Consider the following 26,340-nt stretch of genomic DNA (forward strand, 5'->3'; position numbering starts at 1 on the left):
AATCTAAACAAACAAACAAACACAGATGAAGATATAACCAGCTGGGACGATAAGGATAAGAACCTGCTTGTTTAAAAAAAAAAAGGATAATCCAGGTGTTGAGCCAAAAGCACAGTTTATGTCTGTACAGTAAACTGTTAGCTGTAATCATGAGAAACAGTTAAGTTAGCTCTGTCCAAAGTGAACCAGATCTGTATAAAAGCACTCCATCAAAGAACAACAATTCATTTTACAAGGATTTGGCTTCACAAAGATGTTTAAGTAGACAGCTACACACAGATACACTCAGTGCACAGACCTGGGAGTGATATTATACATCTCAGCAAAAGTAGGTATGTGACTTGAAACTTTAGGCTACATGGCTGATAGATTTGTCCTTCTTGCAGCACTCAAATCTGTCAATCTCGCTCTTAAAACCTAAGCGTGTGTTGTGTTATCTTGTGAGCTGATTCGGGTACCAACAGAAACTATGAAATCATCAAACCCTGTTCCTCACTGAGTGGTTCTTTTGGGCTTCCAGTAATCGTGGTGATGGCAAGCTGAGCACCAGTGTTACCGATGGTGTGCTTGTTAGCAGCTCTCGGCAGTGAGGTTCTGCATGTTAACCAGACAAATGTGTTGAAATTGCTGATCCTTGTTCCTTCTCTGCACAGCTAGGAATAGATAGTCAGTTTCCAGTGGACGCTGTTACTATATACCCAGTGCCCTTGAATGCTCATGTATAAACGTGATTTCGGGCATGTTAGCATGGAAACTGGCTTCTGATGCAGAACTAAAACAATTATCTGGACAAGATTGTTTTTGTCTATGACAACGTAGCGGTGTGGACTCGTAGTGTAACAGAGCAAGCCCACATCTCACCCATCATGACTGATAACACGGGGGATATGAGATGAAGGACGTAAGACAACGTATTCGGCTGTTGTTATGTCAACTTTATAAAAAAAAAAAAAAGTGCAAACTTAATTGTACAGCAGTGCATGTAGTCCAGGCTCATGAAGTCACAAACCACGAGGTAGACGTTATCCTGCAGCGCTGCTATCTGTCACTGACTGTTACATCAGGTTGTAAGCTCAAAGTCCTGCACTGGGATCACCACACAGACACTTCAGCTGATTTTTTTTAAGGCTTTTTTTAAGACTGTGAAAAGGGATGTTAGGCTGTCACAACTTTGACCTAAATGTCAGACTGATGACTCTGCAGCACAAACCTCCAAAGAAGCAGCTGATGAGATATTCGCCGCAACAGAATGAATCTTTTGTGGTTTCTGAGAATGTGATTGTATGAAAGCAAATCATTCACTCATTCATCTATCGCTTTTCCATTTCTGGGTCATGGGGGTTGCTTGAGCCAATCCCAGCTCACACTGAGTGAGGGCGGGGTCACTCTGGACAGGTCGTCAGTCCATCACAGGGCCAACACACAGAGACGGACAGAGACTAACAACCACTCACACTCACACTCAGACCTACGGACAATTCAGAGTTACCAGTTAACGCAAACATGATGTCTTTGGACAGTGGGAGGAAACACACACAGACACGGGGAGAAAATGAACACTGCACAGAAAGGCCCCAGGCTTGGAACCGAACCACCGACCTTATTGTGAGGCAACAACGCTAACTATGTCACCGTGCTCCCAAAAAACAAACAACAACAACAAAAAAAGTGCAGCACCTTTGAGCTGAAGTCTTTCAACTATATCTAAGTAAAACACCATTACCAATGTCTGCCAATTATAGGACACAAAATGTCTTTGCTTCTGAGCAAAGAGCTCTGCTTAACAGCTGCCTGGGGAGTTGACTCACTTCACTGTCGTTTCAGTCGCACCACATTCTGTCTTTTACTTAGCTGGCACTTGTTTGAATATCCTCCCCCGAATAATCTGACTGCCTTGCCCAAAGGATGCTTACGTTTCTTGTAACGTGTGAGAAATAATGTCAGGCCAGTGTAGCTTTCAGTGTACACAGCAGACAGAATGAGTAATGGTTTTGTGTTATAGACTATTGGCCACATAGAGCAACTGATAAGAATATTCAAGCAGACTAGTCAATAACAATATTAGTCACACATGTCTGAAAATTGAACCATGCGTGTTTTAACATCTGACAGGAGGAGCGTCTGACACACACACACACACACTCCTTTTGACCTACATCTTCCATGATTAGTATGCACAAATAGGAATTCCTCTCCTTCACTTTCTCATGTATGATAGGAAGATTATAAGTTAGCTGCCTCTGCCAATGGTGAGCTGAGCTGGGGCTTGGACTCAGGCTGGTCTCCTCCCAGATTTTGGATAGATTGGTAATTTCAGAGTCAGGAAAGTTCAAAGCCTTAGATGTGGAACGTTCAAATGAACCACACACAGCCATAAAATGGAAAGGAAAAGAGGGAGAGAGCTTGCTACTTACAGTAAACTCTCCCAGAGTCTGTAGAAAACGGGCTGGTAAAGAGACGGGGGGGAGAAGCTGTATTAAAAAAAAAAAAGAAAAAAAAGTGTACATGCAAACAGAGATGTGAAAACAACCTCCAAGCTGCTGTGAGTTAAGATGCTGAGCAGGTGGAATTTAGCTGGTGTGTTGGTGTTGAAGCCGAAAGTGAGAGCCACAGTTTTGGGAGAGCAAACCATCAATAATGCACGAGGTGGGATAGCTGATGTTTTATGCTCCTGAGTGCATCTTGCGTTACACTCACCTTGAAGCTCCAATGAGACAGTTTTTGTTGCATATGTAATGTTAACAACGTAAAAACTCATTCTCACACCCACACTCGTTTTGCACTGTTGAGCGACCAAAAACAAACAACCAAAAACCCCAAAACAACCCCCCAAAAAAAAAAAAAAATAAATAAAATAAAAAGTTTTAAAATGACTTGCAGCTTTTCTTCATCACATCCACCAACAAAGTTGCATGTACTGCACAGACCACCTTCAGAGAGCATCAATGGCATTTCATTTCTGCCACCTCTACGACAGCACTTCACCTTCATGATTTGAGACCATCTAGTGGAACCTTTTTCAAAATAGGCAATCTACATAACAATACGCCTGCATGTTGCTTTGCTTCATTTTGCACAAGACACTATCAGTGAAGACACGGATCATCTAAATCTGCCACCCTTCACCCTTTTGCACAGAATGGGTTATCTATCAGACCACAGCAAATATCAAAAGTCTGGAGATCTACATCAAAAATTCAAGTCGGGGAAATTAGCAAATTTCAGATTTTGCAGTAAGATGTTACTGCTTTTAGACATTAATAAAACAAAAAGAATCAGGAGGCCTTTGTTATTGTCACCGTTTTATCTCAGAATATACCAATTAACTGAAGTAATTTGTTTGATGACAACCTTTAGTACCACAGGAATATCCCATTAATTAGAAGTTTATTGTGACAATAAGGAAACTCATCTGCAGAGTACCAGGGGAGCATTAATCGCTTTCACTTATTATAAAGTCTTAACGAAAAGCCGAATATAAATATGTGTCAATATGTCAATATTCAAGTAAAAGCAATCAAAAAGTTAAAACTGAATATCCATGAATGTCATGTCAGTGTACAGTCACGCTTACCAATGTTTTTTTATTTTTACGTTGTTTTCTTTTTTTTTTTTTACATTACACATGTTCCACACACTAGTGAAAGTCTGAGGCCAGCTGATGCGGCTGGCAGCTTTAGATCTTTAGTGGTGGAATTAGCTCCAGCTAGTGCCTCCCTCTGTTGTTTTTCATCCTGATTCAGCAGTCCTGGTCTTTACACAGAGCCTCTGAAAGCTCAGTGGCCACAGGGAATGCCAGCTCATCGACTATTATAATGACGGTCTCCCTTTTGCTCTCCGTCTCTCTCCGCCCTTCTTGCCAGTGCACTCTCCCAATTGTCTCTCTCTCTGTTTGGAATCTGTCTCTGTCCTTCTTGCTCAAAAAAAAAAAAAAAAAAAAAAAGCTGGTGTGTGAGTGAGTGTGATGCAATGGAAGCTGCACCAGTTCATAGTCACCAGAAATGCACAGAATGAACATCCCCAAGGATGGAATGGAAGGATTAAAGATTTTGGTGTTTGGCAAACTGCATACAAAGACATCACAATGAGTGCTACAAACTCTCTGTGAAGGTAGGAACAGTTTCAAGACTCAATAGTAAATCATTGTTATATTGCAGTCGAATCCGGGTGCACATTGTGACTTACCTTTCTTCTCTAACACTGTCAAATAAGAAAAAAACAAAAACAAAACATAGGGGCAGAAAACAAACTGATTTGCCCTTATTGCATGCGGTGTAAGTGGGGAGGACATGACAGACTCACCTTGAGCTTGTCAAAGCGTTCAGTGAGCGAAGACACTTGGTGCTCACGGTGGCGCCCCACCAGCTTGCAAAGGGCACAAATGAGCTGGTCATCCACCAAGCAGTACATGTTGACCTTCTCATTCTCGTGCTCCAGACAAGTCAGGCCGCGAATGTGCGTGTCTGGCACCGGCTCCACCAGACGGTGGCTGGTGAACGGCTTCTTGTTAGGGTGTGTTGCCCGCAGGCATCGGTCGCAGTACGAAACCTCGCACGTCACGCATGTCTTGACGGCCTCCCGTGGCGGATCCTGCTCACAGAACTGGCAGCTGATGCGTGGATCCATTTTAGCCACAACAGCCGGGCTGTGGTTTGCGTTGGTTTGGTTGACGTGGTTGGTATGGTTGGCGTGCGGGTGGGAGTGGCTGGAAGTGGCCGGGCTGCCGCGGGCGCTGCTTCCGCTTGTGCCACCACCTCCGCCGCCAATCGTTCCAGCTATTGTACCACTAATGGTGGCAGTGTAGGGCCGCTGCGGCTGCACGCGGCGGCTCTCAGTGGGGGAATTGGGGCCGCTAAGGGAGGCCTTTTGAAAGCGATCAATGATGTTCTGCAGCGTCACATTGCGCTTAAGGCCCTCCAGGCCGCGGTGATTCAGCGTGATGACGTAACGGCAGGTGGGACACTGAAAAGCTGAGATAGATTCGAGGGGCTTGCTGGTGGAGCAGTGAGAAACCAGGATGCGGTGGGCGCAGTTGAAGCACAGACTGTGGGCACAGGGCAAGAGCAGGGGATCTTCAAACAACTCCAGGCAGATTGGGCAGGTCAACTCAGACTCCAGTGTTTCCATCTTCAGTTGAACCAATCTAAAGGTGACATCAAATCCCACGGAAGCTGGCCAGTTACCTGCATGGGAACGAAAAAAAGACAAACACGACTATTATAGTTACAAACCGTCAGCAATTAGGAACTTCTGCTTTACTGGTATTTTGCTCTTGGGATAGTTATAATGAACAAACCAGAAGAAAAAGCCTGCAACCAGTCACTCTGCCTATTCACCCATTCTACGTCTTACTCATCCGGTCATGAGGTTATTGGTTTTTAGACAAATTGGCCTGTGTTGACTCAGCAGAAACATGACTACCACTCACATATTTCCCGTTTTGTCATAGATCAGCAGCTGAGCTAACACTACTATAGACACAACACCCCTGCTGTCGCCTGGAACACATTATTCTCCCTGCAGAGGTGTATGAGAAGAAGAAAAGGAAGAATGTCTTAACTAATAAGGGGAATAAAGACAGAGGTTGGGTGAATAGTACAGAAGAGGTGTAAAACCAATGGAGGGAAGATAATAGAGAGAAAAGGAGACTTCCTCTGCACTTTAGCATCGGAGGACAAAGAGGAAATGAAAACTGAAGGCTTTTATTTTTCTTTGTGCCCTGATGTGCTGAACTTCTATCTTTCTTTCTCCGGCTCACCACTGAAATGTTATTGCGTCTTCTATGCTGAGACGAGCTTCAGTTGCAAACCAGTAAACACTTAAGGGGAGTTTAACTAAAGCACAGTTCTGACAACAATGTCAATGAACCCCCCCTCCACTAAATCTCACCACCTTACAGCCTGCATATCAAGCTGTCTCCCCTGGGTGGCCTTAAAACCACTGGCATGAGAAATCACCAAATAACCCCTTTCACCCACCGGTGCTGATTCATTGGTATAGGAGTTCAGTTTGCAGTGGCTCTCTGCCCTTTTTCAGGAAACAACGAAGGGACCATGAAACTACAGCATTAAAACAAACAAAAAAGATTTACTGATGATTGACTGACTGGGTTTTAGTGTTTATGGCTCATCCCCCCAAAAAAAACCAACAAAAAAAAAAACAAACCCATCACTTTTCACCTTTAGGGTTGGTTTTAAATTGTGAGCAACCCCTCCAAAGTTCAGCTCATTAAAATGGCTGAGTTCAATTTAAGAAAACCCTCAAGTGAATTCATGTCATTAAGAGGGGGTACAGACAATATTAAGATAGCATTTAGATTTTAAGAGCATCACTGGGCTGTTTAGGTTTAAAAGGTTTAACAATAACATTTCAAAGAGACAAAGTCACGAAGTCACGAAGCTGATGAGGATTCAGGCTCCAATTTTCACACAACACTGTCCATTGTTCAGTGTGTCCTCAACAAACAAGTATCATGTAACATGCAGCAAAAAGGTCCTGAATCAGACAAGCCTGACCGCAGACCAACAATGAAATTCAGCAGCTGTCAAAACATCAAGTGCTGGCTGTCACTTGAGCATCAAGTGACAACATAATGTCCTCATTATCCATTTAATTACTCATATTAGGGCACACAGAATAAACTGTGCTCAGCACGGCCTGTTCGTAGTAATTCAGTTGCTGTGAAACCACCTTTACTTGGTTTTCTGCATTCAGTGGCACTGAGAGCTCTCCATTACACATCCATGCAGCAAAGGACCGGCTGAAGACGGGCCAGTACGAAGACAAAGCTCAAAATCTCAAAGTGAATATTGACTACCAAAAGTCTCCTCTGTTCCGCTGGACCAGAAGCCATGCCTCAACACGGAGCTGTGTTCAAAACAAACACCATTTGAGCAGCAGCTAAGTGCTCGAAAAGGCACTCAAGTGAAGAAAGTAGTTATATGCATGCACCGACTCGGTTACAAAATTCATTATCCAGCAAAGAATGAAATAACCTCTCACAATCAATCACGCAGATATTACACTGACAGCAGCAAATGGTCATTGCGCTTTGATGCACATCAATGTGTGTGTGTGTGGTGCGCGAGGATGTACTGTAAAGGTGTATTCATTATACTTATCTACCCGTGAAAAACACGTGCACACAAGCACATAACGTCCTCCTCCAGTATTCACCTTGGCTGCTGTTTATCAGATGCTTTATGTGAGAAGGATAACTTTATGTGGTTGTTATCACGTTGGGCTGCGGATAGAGAGAGTGAGTTTTGGCTTCACCGCACCAACACTAAGTTTTATTAATCTCTACCGTATCAGAGGCTTGATAACCAGGGACAGATAAATGGAAACAGGATGTAGTGGGAGGGAGAGGGAAGCAAGGACAACCTCCAAGACCTTTTGACGACAAAAACAAGGTCGCTTTTCAGCCATTTCTTTGTGTAGGATTTTCTCTTCCTCAGCTTCTGGTGATGGCTGTCGGTGAAAAAATATGTCAGCAACAGGAAACGAAGCGCATGTTCATCAATGTTCTCAGGATGCACGAGACCACTTTGTCATCCTACCAACGTGTGATCGGATTCAACACGTGTCTCTTCAGCAAATAAGGAAGATAATTTAAGTCAATCAATACTTTGTTGGTGCATTGAAGAAGACTGCTTTTAGCAAAGGTCAGCTCTCTGTATAATCAGTGTTCGACAAATAAAAGACAAGTCTCACAGATCTTTCAGCTCCAGTTTTGCTAACAAAAATAAACCACAGGCCGTGTCTTCACAGCAAATACGCAGAGGGATATTGTACATCTGTTGAAAAAGCTGTATCGCAAGAAGGAAACAGAATCCAAATCGTTAATTATTGAGCACGTCATGTCCAAAAGAAGTGCATGACTGTTATCCTTTTTTCACAATCCCCATCCTGTCTTATTCAAATGTTGAGTGAATCAGCAGCTTCAAATTATTCCCCAGGACAGAGCTCAATAGTGCTACTTATGCTGATGCTAATGTGACTGTGCTTAACGGAGCATGGTGTTATAATTACCACCAAGCTTTAACTCACCATCAACAGGCCCATTAAGCTTTAGCTATGTCACTCTGGGGAAACGGTGTCAGCTACGATGGGAGCCACTCTGGGGCCACGTCGCTAACTTCGTGGGCAAAGCGCCGGTGCTGGCTGGAGGCACGCACTCACTCACAGCCAGAACCGCACATCTACAAGCACAACAGCTCGTCTCTCTTTGTCTGCCATTCTTGTTAAGGTGAAGTATCCCATCTGGAAAAACAGCTTGAGCTGATGCATGAGGAAAGACATGCACACACACACATATCAGAGGCCCACTGTCAAAAAGCTAGCCAAGGAGAGACAAGCACACCGACATAAGGCTGTACGGTGCACACTCTGAGGCCACTGTTGTGCTGATTAAATAACATTTTATTGAAACAACTGAAAAATACAGTATATATAAAATGGGGCATTGCTGATGGTTCATTATTATTGTCTGAAGAGGCATTTCTTTAGTTCACGCATAGACACACTCACACTCTGTGAATACTAATTTGCTTAGGCTTTGTACTTTTGCCTTATAAACACATGTGAGGTCATATTCATAAGGACAGAGCCATTTCAGCCCTGCTGCTCTCTTCAGACTTGAGTGTTGGGACGTGGATAAAAAAGACAGCTGGAATCCTAGACAGGAAATCTTTCCACTGCAAGCATGAGAAACATGGTTTGTACCCCCAAAGTAGAAAATAATGGTACTGTGGTTCACCTCAAATCAGAGACTTGAATAGCTAAACCCTGCTGATAGTGAGCATGGGTGGGAACCTGTATGAGCATGTGGTAGCTCAGCAGCAGGGGTGGACAGTAACGAAGTAAATTTACTTCAGTACTGTGCTTAAGTACAGTTTTTGAGTATCTGTACTTTACCTGAGTATTATTTTTGGGGGAAACTTTCACTTCACTACATTTGAAGGACAAATATTGTACTTTTTACTCCACCACATTTCTATTGATCTCGTTACTTGCTACTTTTGCACTAGCCTAACATTGCTCGTTCATTACTTTTAATTTTAATTGTTTTTGTAACACAAACACCTCTGTGCGTGTTCCAGGTAAAAATTTGGCCACGATGTATAATCCTCATCCAACCTGGATTATTTCTCCATAACAATCGGCTCATTCTACATCATACATCTATTACCTGGAACACGCATTAGCTTGTAGCCAGAGTTTGGATGTCTTCTGTGGACCTCACTGACAACACGGCCCAACTCCGCATCAGCAGTGGAGTACTTCTTCTAAGTTTGCGGTCAGTATCTTTGTGCAGAAATAACGGCAGCAACCTAAATAAATTCCTGCCCTCAGCGAAGGATCGGTGGCCAAACCATTTGTTGGCGGGGTCAACAATTAGGAAGACAACAAATAATAATCTTACATAACTCAAATTTTACATAATCTTCTTTTCCACAAATACGCTTATTTTGAGAAATTTTGAAAATTATTCCATAATTTAATGAGGGCCCGGGACAGCAGACCATTTGACCGCCCCATCAGGGAGCCTGGCCCCGCCCACTGACTTCGATGGGTGAGTTTGACAGATAAAACAAATTAATGAAGCACTGCAACAGGACCATGAAATAATTAATTAAATTGTGAAATAATTATATATATTATTTCTTTTCTTTTCTAATTATATATATTATTATATACTGCTGTACCTTACCTTAGCCCAGTCCATTACTTGCAACCAATTACCCAATTAACCTCGCAGTGTTTGGCTGCCCACACCGGAAATCAAACCCCGTCTCCCTGGTCTCTGATCTCTTTTCTGGTCCTGTTTACCATCTGTCTACTATCCGCTTTTCCTTGCTGTAGCCAAGTCACTCTTCACCAATTAACTATCTGACCCTACCAACCCACAAACCCACGACCTCCTTATTACGGGACGGCCGCGCTAACCACTGTTGCTTGAGTTACCGCATACTCGCCCTGTATGCATTGGGGCAGGAAGGTTTGATAGGAGATAGTTTGATAGCGTTCGATCAGCTCTTTTGTTACTTTGGAAGTTAAAATATTAAAGGTCATTAAGGGCGCTGATAAATTGTCCACAAAAACATTTAAGAGCTTTAAATATCCATAGTGTGGCTGTCCTTCACTACAAAACTTTTGTTAATGATCCCAATTTGTAAAATTCTCAAATAATTAATTTTATGAGCCCAAATCAGTTTTACTACAAGGAATGCATCTGTCCCAAGCAGCTGTTTGTGAGTGAGTGTGTGTGTGTGTGTGTGTGTGTGTGTGTGTGAGTCTAATAACGAGTGCAAAGGACATTTTCTGCTACTGTAGGAGACATCTTATGGAAGGACCAAAAATAGCAAGTGCTGATTTCATTTTTTTCTTGCATTGTATAATCTTGCAAACATCAAAATAACAAAAGAGACTGTTTTGAAAAGCACAATCACCATCCCCCGGATACACGGTTGCATTTGTAGGAATTCACATTACTGCCGCATGCTTTTTCATTCATTCATCTTCAACCACTTATCCGTTTGCAGATCACAGGGAGTGCTTTAGCCAATCCCAGCTCACACTGGGCGAGGGCGTGGTACACCCTGGAAAGATCGGCAGACCATCGCAGGGCCAACACAAAGAGACAGACAGAAACAAACAACCGCTCACACTCAACCAAAACAGGGCAGCAAGGCGGCATAGTGGTTAGTGCTGTCGCCCCACAACAAGAAGGTCGCAGTTCCCAGGCCTGGTTCTCCCTCTGCCTGTGTGGGTTTCCTCCCACCATCCAAAGACATGCATGTTTAGGTCAACTGGTTGGCTCCAGCACCCCCCGCAACCCAAAAACGGAAAAGCGGTAGAAGATGAATGAATGAACCTAAATGAACCTAAACCGAACCCACAACCTTCTTGTTCTGAGGTAACAGTGCCAACCACTATGCCACCTTGGTGCCCTGTTGCATGCTTCTGTCTCAAGAAAAGACATTTTTGGAACAAAGATGATTATATGTGTCCAAACAATCCACTTGTGAAAACCAAACTGCTCCCTCCTGAATTACATTCACACACTTCAAGGAGTAAAAAGGGAGCTTAATGGACGTTGATGGTGTTGGGAAGAAGTCAAACAAAGACGCTGTGCAGTGCTTTGTCTGGCAGTTATATTTACTTTAGGGAGCATAAAGGAATAATGTCAAGAAGAATAAATAAGTAAGGTATTTCTGCTTCCTAACAGAGATCCATATGTCATGTGCACTTTCCTGCACGATGATTAATTTGTTTAAAACTCACAACCTAAAAGCTCAAAGTCTGGTTTGTCCCCCTGGGATAGTTAAATTATGATCTAACGTAATTTCATCTAATCTAATATAAAAGAAGTACACAAAATACCTCTTTTCCAAACCATAATAAGATGGACATATGGAAGCATGTCATTCTCTAAAACTGATTGGACACAAGAGCAGATTGCCTTTTTCTCTCTAAAAGCCTTTAGAGATTACATGTGTACGCTATGCGATAGATGATACAGGAGTTTTCTCCTTTCTTTACTCTTCCAAATATACTGAAATGGAGCCAGTTCATGGTGGAACCTCCCAAACAAACACCCACCCATACACATACACAGATGTATTATCAGTCCTTGGTCCCTGCTCCACTGCCAGCCTTATTACGTAGTAAGCGGTGGCAGCTGTATAAATCCCAAGAGAGTGACAATCTACAGTGAATCACCACCATTTTTTTGTTTTTTGAAAGACTGACAACATATTTATCACCCCTCATCCTGCCTAGACCATCATGTAATCCCCCCCCCCCTCCACTGTCTGTACTGTCTGTCTGTAATCAAGCCATCTCAATGGATGCTGTCAATCACAGGCTTGTCACAGTAAAGGAAGATGCAGAAAATCACACACCTGAGGTGTAAAGGCTCCAGAGAGTACGACGACAGTAAACAACAGCAGTGGATTGTCGATCTTCTTTTGTCAAAAAGCTTTAAAATAAAAAAAAAAAAAGGGAGGGGGGGTTGATGTGACAGTGTCATTATTTATTTTAATTTGTTGTTTTTGAAGCTGCATTCATGGCAGCCATCAGGGTGAGTCTCCACATCAATGTGATACTTGACCAACACAAATGCTTTTTTCACTGACAAGTTCAGTCGATTGTCTGGCTGTGGCCTCAATCTACAGCGGACCTTGTTGTTTTCTTGTGTGAGTGATCCCTGCATATCTTCCAACGGGCAAAAAGTTAAAGGTTAATAAATGAAAGAAGGTTTGGCTTGTTCACACACAACAGTAACACATCATTAATTCAAAAATGACTGGAAGACAACTGAAAAAAAAAAAACAAAAAAAACCCTAAGATTTTTAAGGGAGCCAGGAATGTTTAAATGTTGTAAGACAAGATGGTGATTTCATTTTGCTCTCTGCCTCTCTGACAAATAGGAGCATTCATTTCATTCACATACTTGAAGTAGCCCCACCTCGAGCCATCGTGTGTCAACATGTCCAAGCAGAATGGCTAGCCTGTTGGTGTATTTGAATAACAGACCTTTCCTTTTTTAAATTTTTTTTAGCATGTACTGGGTATTAAGAGAGCACAAATTAAAATGACTAATAAAAACACCCCTAGCACTTCTGTATGAGTACTTTCAAACGTAACATTCTTCGTGAAGTCGCTGGCCCCTATCCTGGCATTTGCCCTAATCACCCGAGCCGAGCTTTTAAACCAAAAAGAAACAAAACATTGTTTGTGCAAATTCAGTGGAATTCAGCTGCATTAGTGGAATTAAATGCTGACATTTATTTGGAGGGTAATTCATTATTTCAGTTTAGGTTAAAAATACCCACAAGCCTAGGACAGATGTCAGGACCAGTCACTGCAGAGTTTTACCAGACATCAAGAGACTGCAGTTATTCACCACAATGGTTTTGGAAAAAGGAAATTGGGCTGCTCCAAAAATGACAGCCTACCAGTTGACCAGAGTACACAGAGAAATTGTACACAGTTATATAAGTGGGATCAAGCAGCACATTAAGCTCACTGTGCTACATTGCCATGTTGTCTCTGAAAAGACGCAAAGCATCTGAGTGCAGTTGCTTGATGGGATAAAGAGTGTTTTAAAATATGAGACAGACAGGATTCATTTGGCCGCCGCTTTCTTTCTTGCTGTTTTCTATCATCCTTTCCTCTCGTCTTACCTCCTCCATTTCCACCGCCTCTTGTACTGTCTTTTCCTGCCTCTCTCTCTCTCTCACTGTAGCAAACCTCAGAGTGGGCTGGATTTATCAAACATGTGATTCCTATTCATAGAATGTAAACAGTAATGCCGCCAAGCTGGTGTTTCCATTTCACATTCAGTGCAGTTGAGCAGGCCGGCTTAAACTTAACCCCCTCACCGCTACAATGGAGGCCGTTTAACATTCTGACACGTCTCCAGGCATTGTGTTGCATGTGTGAGGATCTTTTTTTTTTATTATTATTATTTTATTTTTTTTTTAGGAAACGCTGCACTGTACACAATAATTCAGTCACAAGCTGCCTCCATTTTTTCAATTAAAAGCATCTGGTTTGTTTCAAGGTCAGGGCCGTTCTCATACTGGAGCGTGAAAAAAGCAGGAGACAGTGCTGCGGTTCACAGTTCCAGTTAGCTTTCCCCTCTCTCTTGTCACCAGTTATCTCTGGATGGGGAAAAAAAATTTGCCATTCTATCACATTATGACTTAATTTAATAAAATGTTTCTCATGGAAACTCCTGGTATTTCATAACACATAACAGCAACATGTAATTCTGTGTGAATTGGCACAGTTGGGAACTGGAGTGCTGGTTCCTGATGTATCATCCAAGCTGAGGTGTGACATTAAGAGTTATTATTGGTAATTACATCTATAATGATAACGCTGATACTTTCGCATGTTTTCTCATATGTGTATAAATAACATAAATACAGCATTTCTGCATATCACAAACACATTCATAACACTCTTTTAAAAAAAGAGGAAGCTGTGGGTGGATGTGCTTTACTAGAATCTTATCTATTTGTGTATATTCTATATATTCTTCTGCATACCTATATCTATATTTGAAAGGCATTTAGACTGCTGTCCCAATTCTGCATAAAATTAGCTGTGCTGGGTCTTTGGATGAAGTGGCTTGTACCTCTCCGTCACATCTAGTGCAATAAAAAAAGCAGACATTAGTATATGCGGTGTCCTGTGCTACTGGGTATATTTGAGCATGATCTATGTTCCTTGTGTCTACATGTTACTATGCAGGTGTAAATCCTGCAACTTGCCACTGAGTGCAGCCATGTGTCTGTTTCCATTCACCCACGCTGATTCTCAAAGGCCATATTTGTTTCCTAATTTCTTTCGGCTGCCTTCCGGCTGTGCCGATGAAGGGCTCTGATGCAAGTAACTGGAAAAAAAAAACAACAACAAACAATCGATTCTAACAAACGCAAGACCAAGCTAGACTTGCTAATTAGTTTAATACATTTATACATGAAAGCAAAATTAAATGGGATTTTCACCGCGTTCTGACAGTGAGTAGAACACACCTCTCCTTTTCCCTCCACTTACTACTGCTGCTTCTTACAGCTTGGCAGCCTGTGGGTAATAAAGTTAATATTGTCAGACGTCATCTCATCACGTCTCTGAGGCATTTTTGCTGTGGCAGAGCGCCTTATCGGCCTTTAACACAATACAGTGTGGCAACCGTGCCCCTGCCTCACTTCAAACCGCTTCCATTATTCATGTGCATTTGCCCAGGTGAGAACAAAACCAGGATCAGAAGTTGGCAGAACAGCTTATTAGATATTTAGACACCGCTGAGGATACTGAGGGGAGGAAAGAATGAAGAATGAAGGAGAACAGAGGTACCACTGACTGTGGTACAAAAATATGAATTGGAAAATGGGCTCGAGGCTCGTGGCTGGTGCGTTGGATTTAAAGGTTGAGGCTGAAAGTCAGTAAACTGACTTCTTCTCTCGACAAATATTTTTCTGCAGCACACTTACAGGACTTAAATACAAAAGTAGTCTAAAAACTGACGAGGGCAAGTCAGAAAAAATAGAAATTCTTTGTTTTCTTAAAGTAAATCCAACATTTCCATTACATCAAGACCTTTAAGAGTTTAAGAATAAGACATACTTTTGCCTTTAGGATCAATTTGATTGCTTTAGTGTGTTCAGACTGCTATGTGTTCTCAAATACACAATAAATACCAAAAGTTTTAAAACCAGTATTTTTTGGTCTATAACAAAATAAAGCTTGAGGGGGCAGGGCAGGGCAGGGCAGGGCAGTATGGCGGCATGGTGGTTATCGCTGGCGCCCCACAATAAGAAGGTTGTGGGTTCGGTTCCCGGCCCGGGGCCTTTCTGTGCGGAGTTTGCATGTTCTCCCCCTGCCTGCGTGCGTTTCCTCCCACTGTCCAAAGACATCATGTTTGGCTTAATTGGTGTCTCTAAATTGTCTCTAGGTCTGAGTGTGAGAGCGAGCGATTGTTGGTCTCTGTCTCTGTGTGTTGGTCCTGCAGTGGACTGGTGAGGGTGTAGCCGCCCCAGAGTAAGCTGGGATTGGCTGAAGCACCCCACGACTGGGAAATGGCTGAATGGATGGATGGACAATAAAGCTGCAAAAAACTTTGAACCAACTATTGTTCTGGAGAAAAATGCTTCTGCTAAATGCAGTGATGAAAGCTAAATGGAAATGCTTGCACTGCAGAATATGAGGAATCTATTGTCTTGCTTGCAGACAAACATGATGGTTGCCGCCCATTCAGCTTAAATTTTTTCTGTATTTCTGAATGTATCTTTATAAATGTATACGTGAGCCCAGTAGCAGGTTAATGACTTACCTTTTACTGGAATGTTTTATAAATATGCAAATTTAATACACATTGTGTGGAAAAGCAATCTACAACAGCATCTTTAGCTGGGAAATTGCTTTCCTGCATCCTGTACACCAACAGTATATAAGACTGGAAAGACTGCCAGCTAGACAACAAATAGATATTATACTCAATTTCTCACTGTGAGTAACAGCTGACAAGTTTAAATACATTGTGCTGGTACTGTCTAAAGAATGCTAACTGATCCTAAGGTGCCAGCAACTTTAGACACAGCTTGTCAAACTGTATTAACGCATGTGGCTGGCCAAGTTTGTGTTATTGATTCCAGAGGAAGTGGATATGCAGGTCAATACAAAGGTCATACCGCTCCTACGCCCCCCCGCTACTGAGCATAAATGGATATATCTACGTGACAATGACAAGTAGTTTAAGCATTTCTTCTGCTCACTGCTGTTATTTTGTTGATATAAACCAAAATCTTTCAATAAGAACAAGCCAGCACTCTTACGGCTAAAGAGTTTAGTAGACTATGCGGCTAAAAGATTGAGATAACGGAAGACAGAGAGTCAAAGCGAGAATGTGTTCACGTCTCTTGAATCTGCCTACATCGGTAGCTGGGGTTCAATCTCCCAAACTGTCAGAGCAGCCTGTCAGTTGAGGGAAATACATTTTTACGTTCAACAGAAAAAAGAGATAGTACTGATAAAAGACTTGTTGGAATTGTCTCTGGCAGTAACCCCATCACACAGAGGCAGAGCAACTAACCTCATTTTGGGGATAACTCATTCATCAACCATCTTCCATCCCTACCTCACTTTCTCAGTCAAGCAGAGGGAAGGGGGGGACTGTGTGGAATGACAAAATTAAATCAATGATTTAATATTTCAAGCCCTAGATAGACTTTCCATATTGGCAATGGTGCCTTCAGTGTGATGGGCCTGGCTCCTCCTGCCCATTGTGCTACATCTTACAGATTCATGTGTTTTCAAACCTATATTGGCTGCATATATTCAAGTGCAAAAGGACATTTCTCATTACCATCTAATTATGCTGAAGTCTGCTGTGAGTGTACTGCTGTTTGACCAAAAGCTATTAAAATCAAGCTTCTTTTGCTTCAAGCACAGCATTCGCTTTGGGTCAAAATCTGCCCCCTCCTCCACAACACGATACATCCAGGAGGGCCATTTGGTGCTTCAGCTCTAGTAGATGGTGCCATTAATAAAGCAGGAGGTGTTTCTGATGTGTTACTAGGTTTTTCAGTTATTCACAGTCACTCAGCAGCAGAGAAAGAATAAGAAAGACATGAAAAATAAAAGAGGTAAACCCTGCAGGATGAAAAAAAACACAGTGGGGTCAAGATAACAGAGTTCTAAAATAGATCACGCAAGCAGACAGAAAAACAAAGAGAGCAATAAAGACAGCGAGTGCAGAGAGAGAGAGAGAGACGGGAAGAGAGGTCAGGGCCCTGCCATCAGTGTGACCCCGGGGAGGGGGTTCCTGTCCTCCATCGAACTCTTTTGCGCTACAAAGTCAGACCATTCTATTTATACAGCTCTGTAATGTTTGGCATTTCCTCCAAGGGGGACAGTATAAGCCATTGTTTTTCTTGGCTGCCGTTAGATTGGCTCAGCAGGACCTGCGTGTCAAAATGTCAGCAGTTTGCTGCTCTATTTATTCGATTATTCGAATGTATCACTCAGAAGTAATCATTAGTTCCTTCCCAAGATGGAGAACTTTATTATTAGGAGACAGATATAAATCTGATGGTTTGAGGATTTTATTTATTTATTTATTTATTTATTTATTTTAATCCTCTGAAATGTTGACATGAGGTGTGTGTAGTCTGGGAGAGGCCATCAAAATCACAACACCATCGGCCAAAACAAACCTGATCTTGCCACATGTGGCCACAACAACAATGATGTTGCAGTGACACAGAACACATAATCAATGCAAACAGTAATTTGAAGAAGCGAGCAGCATCAGACAGCTTCGTTGACAGAGAGGCAATGCATTGTAATCATGGGATATGAAATCACAGCAATGGAATCACTTAAAAATAGTAAAAACAATTGACAACTGAAACAGTTGACGTTACAAACAATTGCATAATACAAATATATAAGAGAAATCTAAAAAAATCTAGACTACCAATACCTGTAGAAGCCAGGCTGCAGGACAGGACGAGCTCTAACTAGACTGCACTCTGAAACATTTAGAAAACATAAACAAATCCCCACGCCTCTGAGTTACAACTGAGGCAGACACAAATCAATTGATTGTTAGTTAGACAATAGCTGCCCACCACTTTTTAAAAATAGCCAGTCCCGAGGGCTACGCAAAACTAAAGAGAATTATTCTCAAGGTTAACAATGTCTACTGTTATATGAATATTGAACTGAACTGATGGCCTAGAGACTGAAAAGAAAGGAGTTCAGTCCAAGGGCGTGTTGCCAAAGGCAGATTCACAAGAAATACATGCTCATTATAATGATTGGTTTAAAAAAAAAAAAAAAAGGGTCAACTTCAGAAGAGCAATTTCATGTCTTAAAGAATTAATAGTGTTATAATATCTCCTGACCCCACTGACAGATAGTCAATGTTTAGCCGAGAGTTTTAGGGGACAATCAGAGATATTCGATGCATTTTCTATCAACGAGCAAGAGAGGAAAATGACTGCTTTTAGAGGTGTTCTTTAAAAATACCTGCTGAGAAAATCACAGTGTTTGCTGAAGTGTGGCTGTCTCATCTACTCCCATGACTTTTTGTCTTTGCTCTCTGCCCTGTGCAGCTATTAACCCTCTCTAGAATCTCACATCCTCAAAGCTCACAAATCTTTCTTCACGCCTCCTCCTGTGTACCCACTAGATCAATCTTTCTCTTTATACTAATTTCTCAAACTCTGCCCCCATTTTTCACGCCTCTTCCCTCTATTTTTAATCACAACTGCACATTCTAGGCATTCGATGTGCTTTAGGCAAGAGGAGATATTCATTAAAGAAAGCTTCTTGCTGATGTTAAAAGGACCCAAAACAGCCGCTGCATACCTGAAAAACAAACTACAAATCACCCAGCTGACATGGAATGATGTTTAACTTCTACTGCTTTTCAGTTTCCGGGTTGTGGGGTGCTGGAGCCAATCCCAGCCAACGTTCCGGGCGAGGGGCGGGGTCACCCTGGACAGGTCGCCAGTCCATCACACAAAGGTAAACAACCACTCACGCTCGCATTCAGACCTACGGACAATTTACAATCACAAGCTTCCCTACACATGATGTCTTAGGCCAGTGGGAGGAAACCCACACAGACCCAGGGAGAACATGCAAACTCCGCAGAGAAAGGACCCACGCCGGTAACCGAACCCTCAACCTTCTTATTGTGGGGGCGACAGCGCTAACCACTACGCCGCCGTGCTGCCCTTAACTATATATATGTACAGTAATTACCCCTACTGTAGCTCACACCACTCCCTGGGAAGAGATCTACGCCTCCACCATCCTCATCACTACTGTATTCCTGAGAGAGGAGGTGTGGTCCACTCTACCCAACGGAGAGGCTTCTGGGGTGAGATACATGACGGCAGAACTGGGCCTGTTCCCACTCTTCTGGCGCCATTAGGTGAGATCATGGGAAACAAGTACATCACTGTAAGAGTTTGCACAAGGCAGCTGCCTGTTAACGGGTGTGTTGGGAAGCTGACTGCCTCTTCAGCTCAGCTGCTGCTGGGCTGAGGTGGAAAAACTCCCTCTCCCTTCGTGTCTGGGTGGATTCTCAGGATTTACACCTCTGTGTTTTGAGTTTTTGTGTTTTGCACACTTGAACAAGACAAGTTAAATCAGAGATTACATCTACAGCTGGCAGTCTGGCGTTGGGTCCAAACTCTGACCTAAATATCACTTTCACTGCATTTTTATACCGTGTTGTTTGTACTTACACTTAGAAAGTAAGCAATGTTGCATGAACAAAAAGATCAGTTCAAGGTTTTAGTCAGGCTAGAGGTCAGAATACATTTATTCAATTTTATATTTGCAAAGTTCAGTCATTTCATTTCAGTATATTTCATTCATCTCTTTTTTACATGCTTTTAAAGTTCCTGTCACACATTTCCCATTTCCTTCACTGGTCTGTCTTATTGAACTGGGCATAACTTTTTTGCCATATTAATCAAATGACAATATAAGGACACACTTGGAGAGGCTGTAGTGACGGTGAACATATTGCACATCCACAGCAGGTCTAAAAACGCAAGATAATCCTGAGTCACACAGGGTGACAGAAGCAAAAGCAGAAGTGCAACACTCATACTGGCATGATGTGAATAAAGCAGTCGACTTGATAACGGAGGAACTCCAAATGAATTGCAGCTCTGAGAGAGCAGGTGGTTGTTAAGGAAAAAACTGAAATTGCAGATTTCCCTCCACCTTCCCCTTCCACTTCGCCTGAACCAGCATGGAGATTTCAGCACAAAATGACCGAGAAATAAATCTCTTTCAATTCTCTCTGTGACACATGGCTACAAACATGTCTAAACTCTGCTCACAAGCAAGGGCCATTTTAGCGCACGCACAAAACCAAATCAAACTATGCCTGTGTCTTCCAATCTCAAATGCTTGATTGGAGGGAATATTATCCAGTCTGCATTGCATGAATACATAGTTATGCACAACAGTGACACAGAGACAGAACCACCTTCCTGTTGTGCATGTTCATGGCAAAATTATGGACAGACTGGCTATTCATGCCTTAACATGGACCGTCCCTAGTGCCAGCCCAGAAAGAAAGCCCTCATTGTTCAACAGTATTCTTTTTTTCAGTCTCGAAGCTGCACAACATGGAGATTAGGATTTGGCTGCATGTGTTCTTGTTTTCCAGTCTGATCTGTACATGAACTTAAAAGTTAGAAGGAAATGCTCCCAAGAACGTGCATATTTGCTTATACATATTTTATCATAAAATCTGAACAGGGAGGGTCTAAAAGGGTCTAAAAGTTTAAATGTGTAACTTAACACTGTTTATATCCAGTCATAACCTCATTCCTGCCCAGTTCTTTAACCACCCAGCTCATTTTTTCAGCACAGCATATACATTGAATATTACTGTGTCTGCACCCCCTTCTTAAACTTATTCCTGTACTAATTTACTGAGACTGACATACTGAGGCATCTGGGACTATTTATTCAGTCTCATCACATTTAGATTCATTTTGGTATCCTCCCAAAACAAATGCTGAACATTTGAATATGCTCTTGGTGTGACTACAGCTTAAAAGTAAAAGATTACTCTTGTGGCCTGTGTATCTGTCCATAAGGTTCACTCAGGGAAGCTCTCTGGCTAATTAACTTTCAAATGGAACAACTCTTAAAACCACTAGACTTAAGATGCAGCTGAGATGACAGCAGACTCTTAGATTTTGGCCTCACAGGATTTTAATGCAAACTGATACAGTGTAATGTAGTTTAATATGGACAGCCTTTACCCTGCAAGACTGCAGCCACTGCACCCGTAATCAAGAAATAATGTCTAAACAATTCATTAATTTTGATTGATGGTGCTGAGAGACAATGAGATGGATGGAAAAGGAAGAAGGACAAGGACAGAGAGTGCAATAAGTTACAGGCATAGCTGTCCTTCACTTTTTTAGTATATTCTTTTCATGCTTTTCAGATCAGTGGTCTCTAAACTGTTCTTCTCTTTCCTGGGTCAGTGGATTGGTAAAACGTGTAATCAGAGGGAAGTGCAGTCTGAATCTGAACTCAGAATAGTTTTATTTGGAACTAATTGGCTTTCACCAAACTGGACCAAGAGATGTTCTCTACTACCACCGGGTGTCATCTGATTTATGCTGCCTTCCCTACATCTAATACTATAGCCTGAGTTTTCCTGTGATCCACTCCTGCCAATACACATTACAGTCAAAAGCATATATCATTTAGCCTGACATATGTCCTGCAGTATATCGTGCTCGTGACTTCTCCAGATAAAGGTATTGCCAGCTCACTGTTTGCACAGAGAAACAGCTGCAAGACACGCCAATCATTAAACTCTGGGAAGTGGATTAGAAGATGGTGAAGGAGACGGGAGAAAAAGTTATGGCGTTAATCGGACTGCTTAAATACAGCCAAGCTTTGGTTCAGCAGCGTTAGCCTTTTTTTCTAGTATGTGCAAATGTATTCAGTCGTCATATTTTCTGTGTGTAATGATCAGATAGCATTGCTGCTTGCCAGTTGACCAGCTGGGTACAACTGCTCAGCAGACAGATGTGAATTTCCAAACCAGCAGAAGCAGCAAAAAAAAAAATAATAATAAAAAAAATAAATCATATTCTTGGTGGCCCGAATGAGAAAGTTAAGCAATTTGTTGCCATGCATGGATGCACTTTTCTGATGAACATGCAGTCTGAATGCAGACAGGCTAACCGGCTGTGCCTGTCTTGGCATTGACCTTCATTGCACTGGGTGCTACGGAGAGATCAAAAGGAGTATGGAGACAAAAACAGGAGGCAATCTGTCACACCATGCATTCCTCCACGCTATAGCTGTCTCAACTCCCACATCCATTTCCTTGATCAATTCTTTGTCACACAAAAAAAAACACTTCCTCTCATGAATGTTCCCCTGCATGAATTGGCAAATCCGTTTCAGTTTTTATATATTCTGCAATTTATTGCCTGGCATGTTACATTTTCTCTCATGTCTGCTCATTTGTTTGCTTGTCGGTTTGTTTTTGCATCAGAAGGGTGAAACAAGAAATACAAAACTGATTTGCATCAAAAACTGGTGCTGACCTGGTTAGAGTGGATCAGTCAAGTCACTTTCCTGAGATGTGGAAATCCTAATGAATCCTGATGTTTAAAAAAAAAAAAAAAAATCATCTGACATATTTATGATGTTGGTATGACTTTGGACAATTTGAAACAGATCAAGATAGCAATGGTTGTCATACCTCCAATGTCAATGTGGTTATTATGAAGATGCGTAAAGATCCAGTATTTTGGATTTTAACATAGATATATTTTTAAAAAGAACTTTCTGTCTCTACGTGCATGTTGGCATTGGCTTCATACAAAGCACCATGTCCTGGAGCCCATTTGATACTGATACTGTGATCAGGCTTACTTCAGCGCTCTCAACGCATCACACTTGCGCCCACCATGAAGGCTGGTTCTCATGGGTATCATTGGTTTTGCAGAACAGGAAAATGAAATAATTCATCTAACCACAATGACACAAACACTGAAAACTAATAGCATGCGTAACCTTTGGTTTTCTTCTGCTCTATTTGCCAATAGATGGTGGTTTTGTGGTTTCACTGTTTGTATGTGCACCAACAATATGGCCACAGGTAAATCTCGGGAGCATGCGGTCCACTAAAGGGACCATTTCTGCGAGCTGTTGAATGGTTGAGTAGAATCAGTGGAATTGCTGTGGTCGAGATTGGCTGCAGAAAGCCGGAGCACTGTGACGAATGACAAGGCTGGAAGAAAATGTCGGGAGTGCAGATTTGTGGCTCTGGGTATGTGCCTTACTTGCATGAAACTGACCATCTTAGTGCACACATGCACACAATGATCCCTTTCATTAAGTGTTGGAGGATGTTATGTGCTAATAAGTTAGTGGCAGTGGTACCAATTTCAGGTTGTCTGTTTTAAAGTGTGACCTCAATAAATAGTCGCCCCCCCCCAGAACTCTTGGAAATATATGTATGACTTGTTCCACCTTTGAAATTAAAGTCAAAGAAGGTCCACTCACATTGTAGGTCTGCCTGACTGGGCTTATGTCTCAGCTGCTAAACATCTCGAGTATAGATGGGGAAAACAATATAGTTTATGATCTAATAAGTACCTGCAGACACCTTGATAAATCAGCTACATTTTATAAGTCGTGCAATAAAAAAATAACAAGAGGGAATACAGAAACATTTTTAGACAATCAGCAACTGCGGGAAGTGAGGACAAGATGACATATATTACTGCTGCTGTTTTCTTCTGTTTAGTGGCCTATTACATGCGTTAAAACCCACCTATGGCTCTTCCACCAAACCGTAGCACCTTCTGCACAAAAAGTCAAGAGAATTGAAAGTAAAAGTTACTGTGATTACTATTTTGCCCTTCCTCTCCAAACTATTCTGAGCTGAAGGGAAAGGTTTTAACAATGTCAAACAATCTTGCAATCTAAACCACTCAGTGTTACAACACACCACGCATGAAAACCTTGTTTTGATGAACAATGTTATTTGATCAGCCGTGATCCATTCAGTCCTATGACACACATCACTGGACAAACAATATACACTGTAAAGCTACCACTCTCTTTTAATCCCCTGACTGAGAGTTGAAAAACTTCAAGCACAATACGTCAAACAAAATAGGTTAATAGCAGGTAAAGCCACCACAGCGAGCTATGTATTGTGCCCTGGAGCTCACGGTACAGCACCCTCCACTCCACAGTAGTAGGTAAGGAGAGTGAATGTGAGAGTCTGGTGGAGGGAGAGAGAAAAGTGACAGATGATTGACGCATGAAGAAACCAAGAGAGAGAATGAGAGAGAAGGCAAGGAGGATGAAAGAGAGAGATCAGGGAAAAACAACCCTGAAGATAGACAGCAAGGGAGGAGAACGTATGGCTTTTGAAGGTATAAGAGTCAGCCCAGAGCAGTGACTCTGCTCGTGTCTATTTGAGATGGGAAGCTCACGAGTGTGCTGATGTGTAATCACCCCGATGAGCCCTGTTGTGTAAATGGTATGAGGCAGGGCTGATCGGGTATGTGCTGATGAGTCCACCTCATCATTATTGTGCGTTGCTGCAGGCAGAGAGAAGGCGTAGCGTGTCGATCTGGGAACAGGACCAGAGACTTCCGCAGAGAAGGAAAGATGCGAGCCCAAAGTGTCGATCTTCCTCTGTTAATGCTGCCTGGCCATTCCGGCAGACAGACGTGTTCAACAAGCACGCTGCCTCATGGTGTCAGCTGAGCTCAGCAGGATCAACAAAACTCAGCTGAGTTCAGTCTTTGGTATTCAGCACCGCACAACGTGAATTATGTATGGTGACACTTTAACACCCCCCAGAAAACTTTGTGCATTTCATCAGAAGCTGAAAGGGTATTAACTCTGGGAAACTGGCTTTCACCGTCACCTGCAGATTTGTTTTTGGTTCTGTCAGTGTTTATTGCTTCAGAGGAGCTGACACCAGGAAGGGGAGCCTTTGGTTTCATATGTATAAATATGAAGCCTGAACTCGTTTCAAAGAATAATGTTTCACTGTCATTTCTGAGAGTGTAAAGTATATGAAAATTGAATCGATGTTAAAATTAAAAGGGGGGGGGGGGACAAACATGAAAATTAATTGAGGTTACCGCTGAGCTTTGGAAAACCCAGCTGGCCTGTATGAAGAAGCCACCAGGAGCCTTCTGATTCCTCACAAAAACAAGACAAAATGCGTGATGAGAAAACCAAAGTTTCTATATGTCACGGCAGATGCAGCTCCACATCAGAGCCTGTAAAACCCCCAAATGGGCCGCAAGTGCGTGTTAAAACACTTCCACGTTTCATGTCACCAACACAGGAATCTCTGCTGAATCATTCTTTCAACTACAGTCTGCAATCTCCTGCGCAACAGGGGCAGCTGCCCAAAGTGGCTTTAAGAAGTGTATATATATGTGTGTGTGTGTGTGTGTGTGTGTGTGTGTGTGTGTGTGTGTGTGTGAGGGGTTTAAATGATCTGATGTATTTAAAGAAAACATACAGTTTACATGTAATGTCTCCCTTCCACAGCCTGACAGGCTGTTATCTCAACAGCACAGATCTGTTCAGTCACATATGAGGCTTCGGACGAGATCCGCGTGTTTTCAATGTTTTCCAGAGACTTGAAAACACACCGCAAGGATGGAGAGCGTAAGTTTGATCGTCGGACCAGCAGCCTACCTCCGACATGTTCGTGCGCCTCTGACTCGGATCCATTTGAATGAAAGATAAAGAGAAGAATCACAGCAGCCGGCGGTTTCTATTCCTGAGCGCTTGTGACCCCCCCCCCCCCCCCCCCCCCCCCGGCGTGTGTGAGCGCTGCCACAGACCTGAAGCTCCCCAAAGCACGCGCACACACACACACACACACACACACACACACCGGCAGACCGGAGCAGACAGAAGGGAAGGGAGGGGTTTCAGACAGACACCTACCAGCTTTACATGCCGAACACTCTTTTCTTCTGTCATCTTGAGAGAAGCTCAATGTGAAGGTAAAAGAAACCAGAAGCGCCGATCAGAGACCGGGATCCCTCCAAGAGCGCAGCGTAACGCAAAAAAAAAAAAAAAAACAACAAAAAACCAAACAAACAAACAAAAAAAACAAAACAAGACCAAAAAAAAAACCCCACAAAAAACAACAGCAACAACAAGAGGAAAAATGTAAAAGAAAGAAACAGTCCTGTGCGTTCAGTGAGCGGGGCTGCAGCGCTCCGCTGGCACACAGCTCCAGGCAGGCTGGATATTCAACTTTGGAAAAAT

At 42.5% G+C, this 26,340-nt stretch overlaps 1 protein-coding gene across 3 annotated transcripts in view; it reads right to left on the minus strand.

Annotated features, from left to right (window-relative positions):
- The window catches only part of mid2 (midline 2), an 86,913-nt gene extending 60,788 nt beyond the window's left edge, over positions 1 to 26,125 (minus strand). For 2 of the 3 annotated variants that reach the window (XM_029512951.1, XM_029512949.1), the window contains exons 1-2: positions 26,014 to 26,125; positions 4,303 to 5,183 (exon numbers count right to left, since the gene is read on the minus strand). In XM_029512951.1, the coding sequence (XP_029368811.1) occupies positions 4,303 to 5,127 (825 nt within the window). In that variant the 5' untranslated portion in view covers positions 5,128 to 5,183; positions 26,014 to 26,125. Of the gene's footprint in view, positions 1 to 4,302; positions 5,184 to 25,758; positions 25,847 to 26,013 lie in introns of those variants that run through there. The other variant, XM_029512950.1, reaches the window with a different exon arrangement.
- Between the last annotated feature and the right edge of the window lie 215 nt (positions 26,126 to 26,340).

This window comes from Echeneis naucrates, chromosome 10 (assembly GCF_900963305.1).
Source record: "Echeneis naucrates chromosome 10, fEcheNa1.1, whole genome shotgun sequence".
Taxonomy (NCBI): Eukaryota; Metazoa; Chordata; class Actinopteri; order Carangiformes; family Echeneidae; genus Echeneis; species Echeneis naucrates.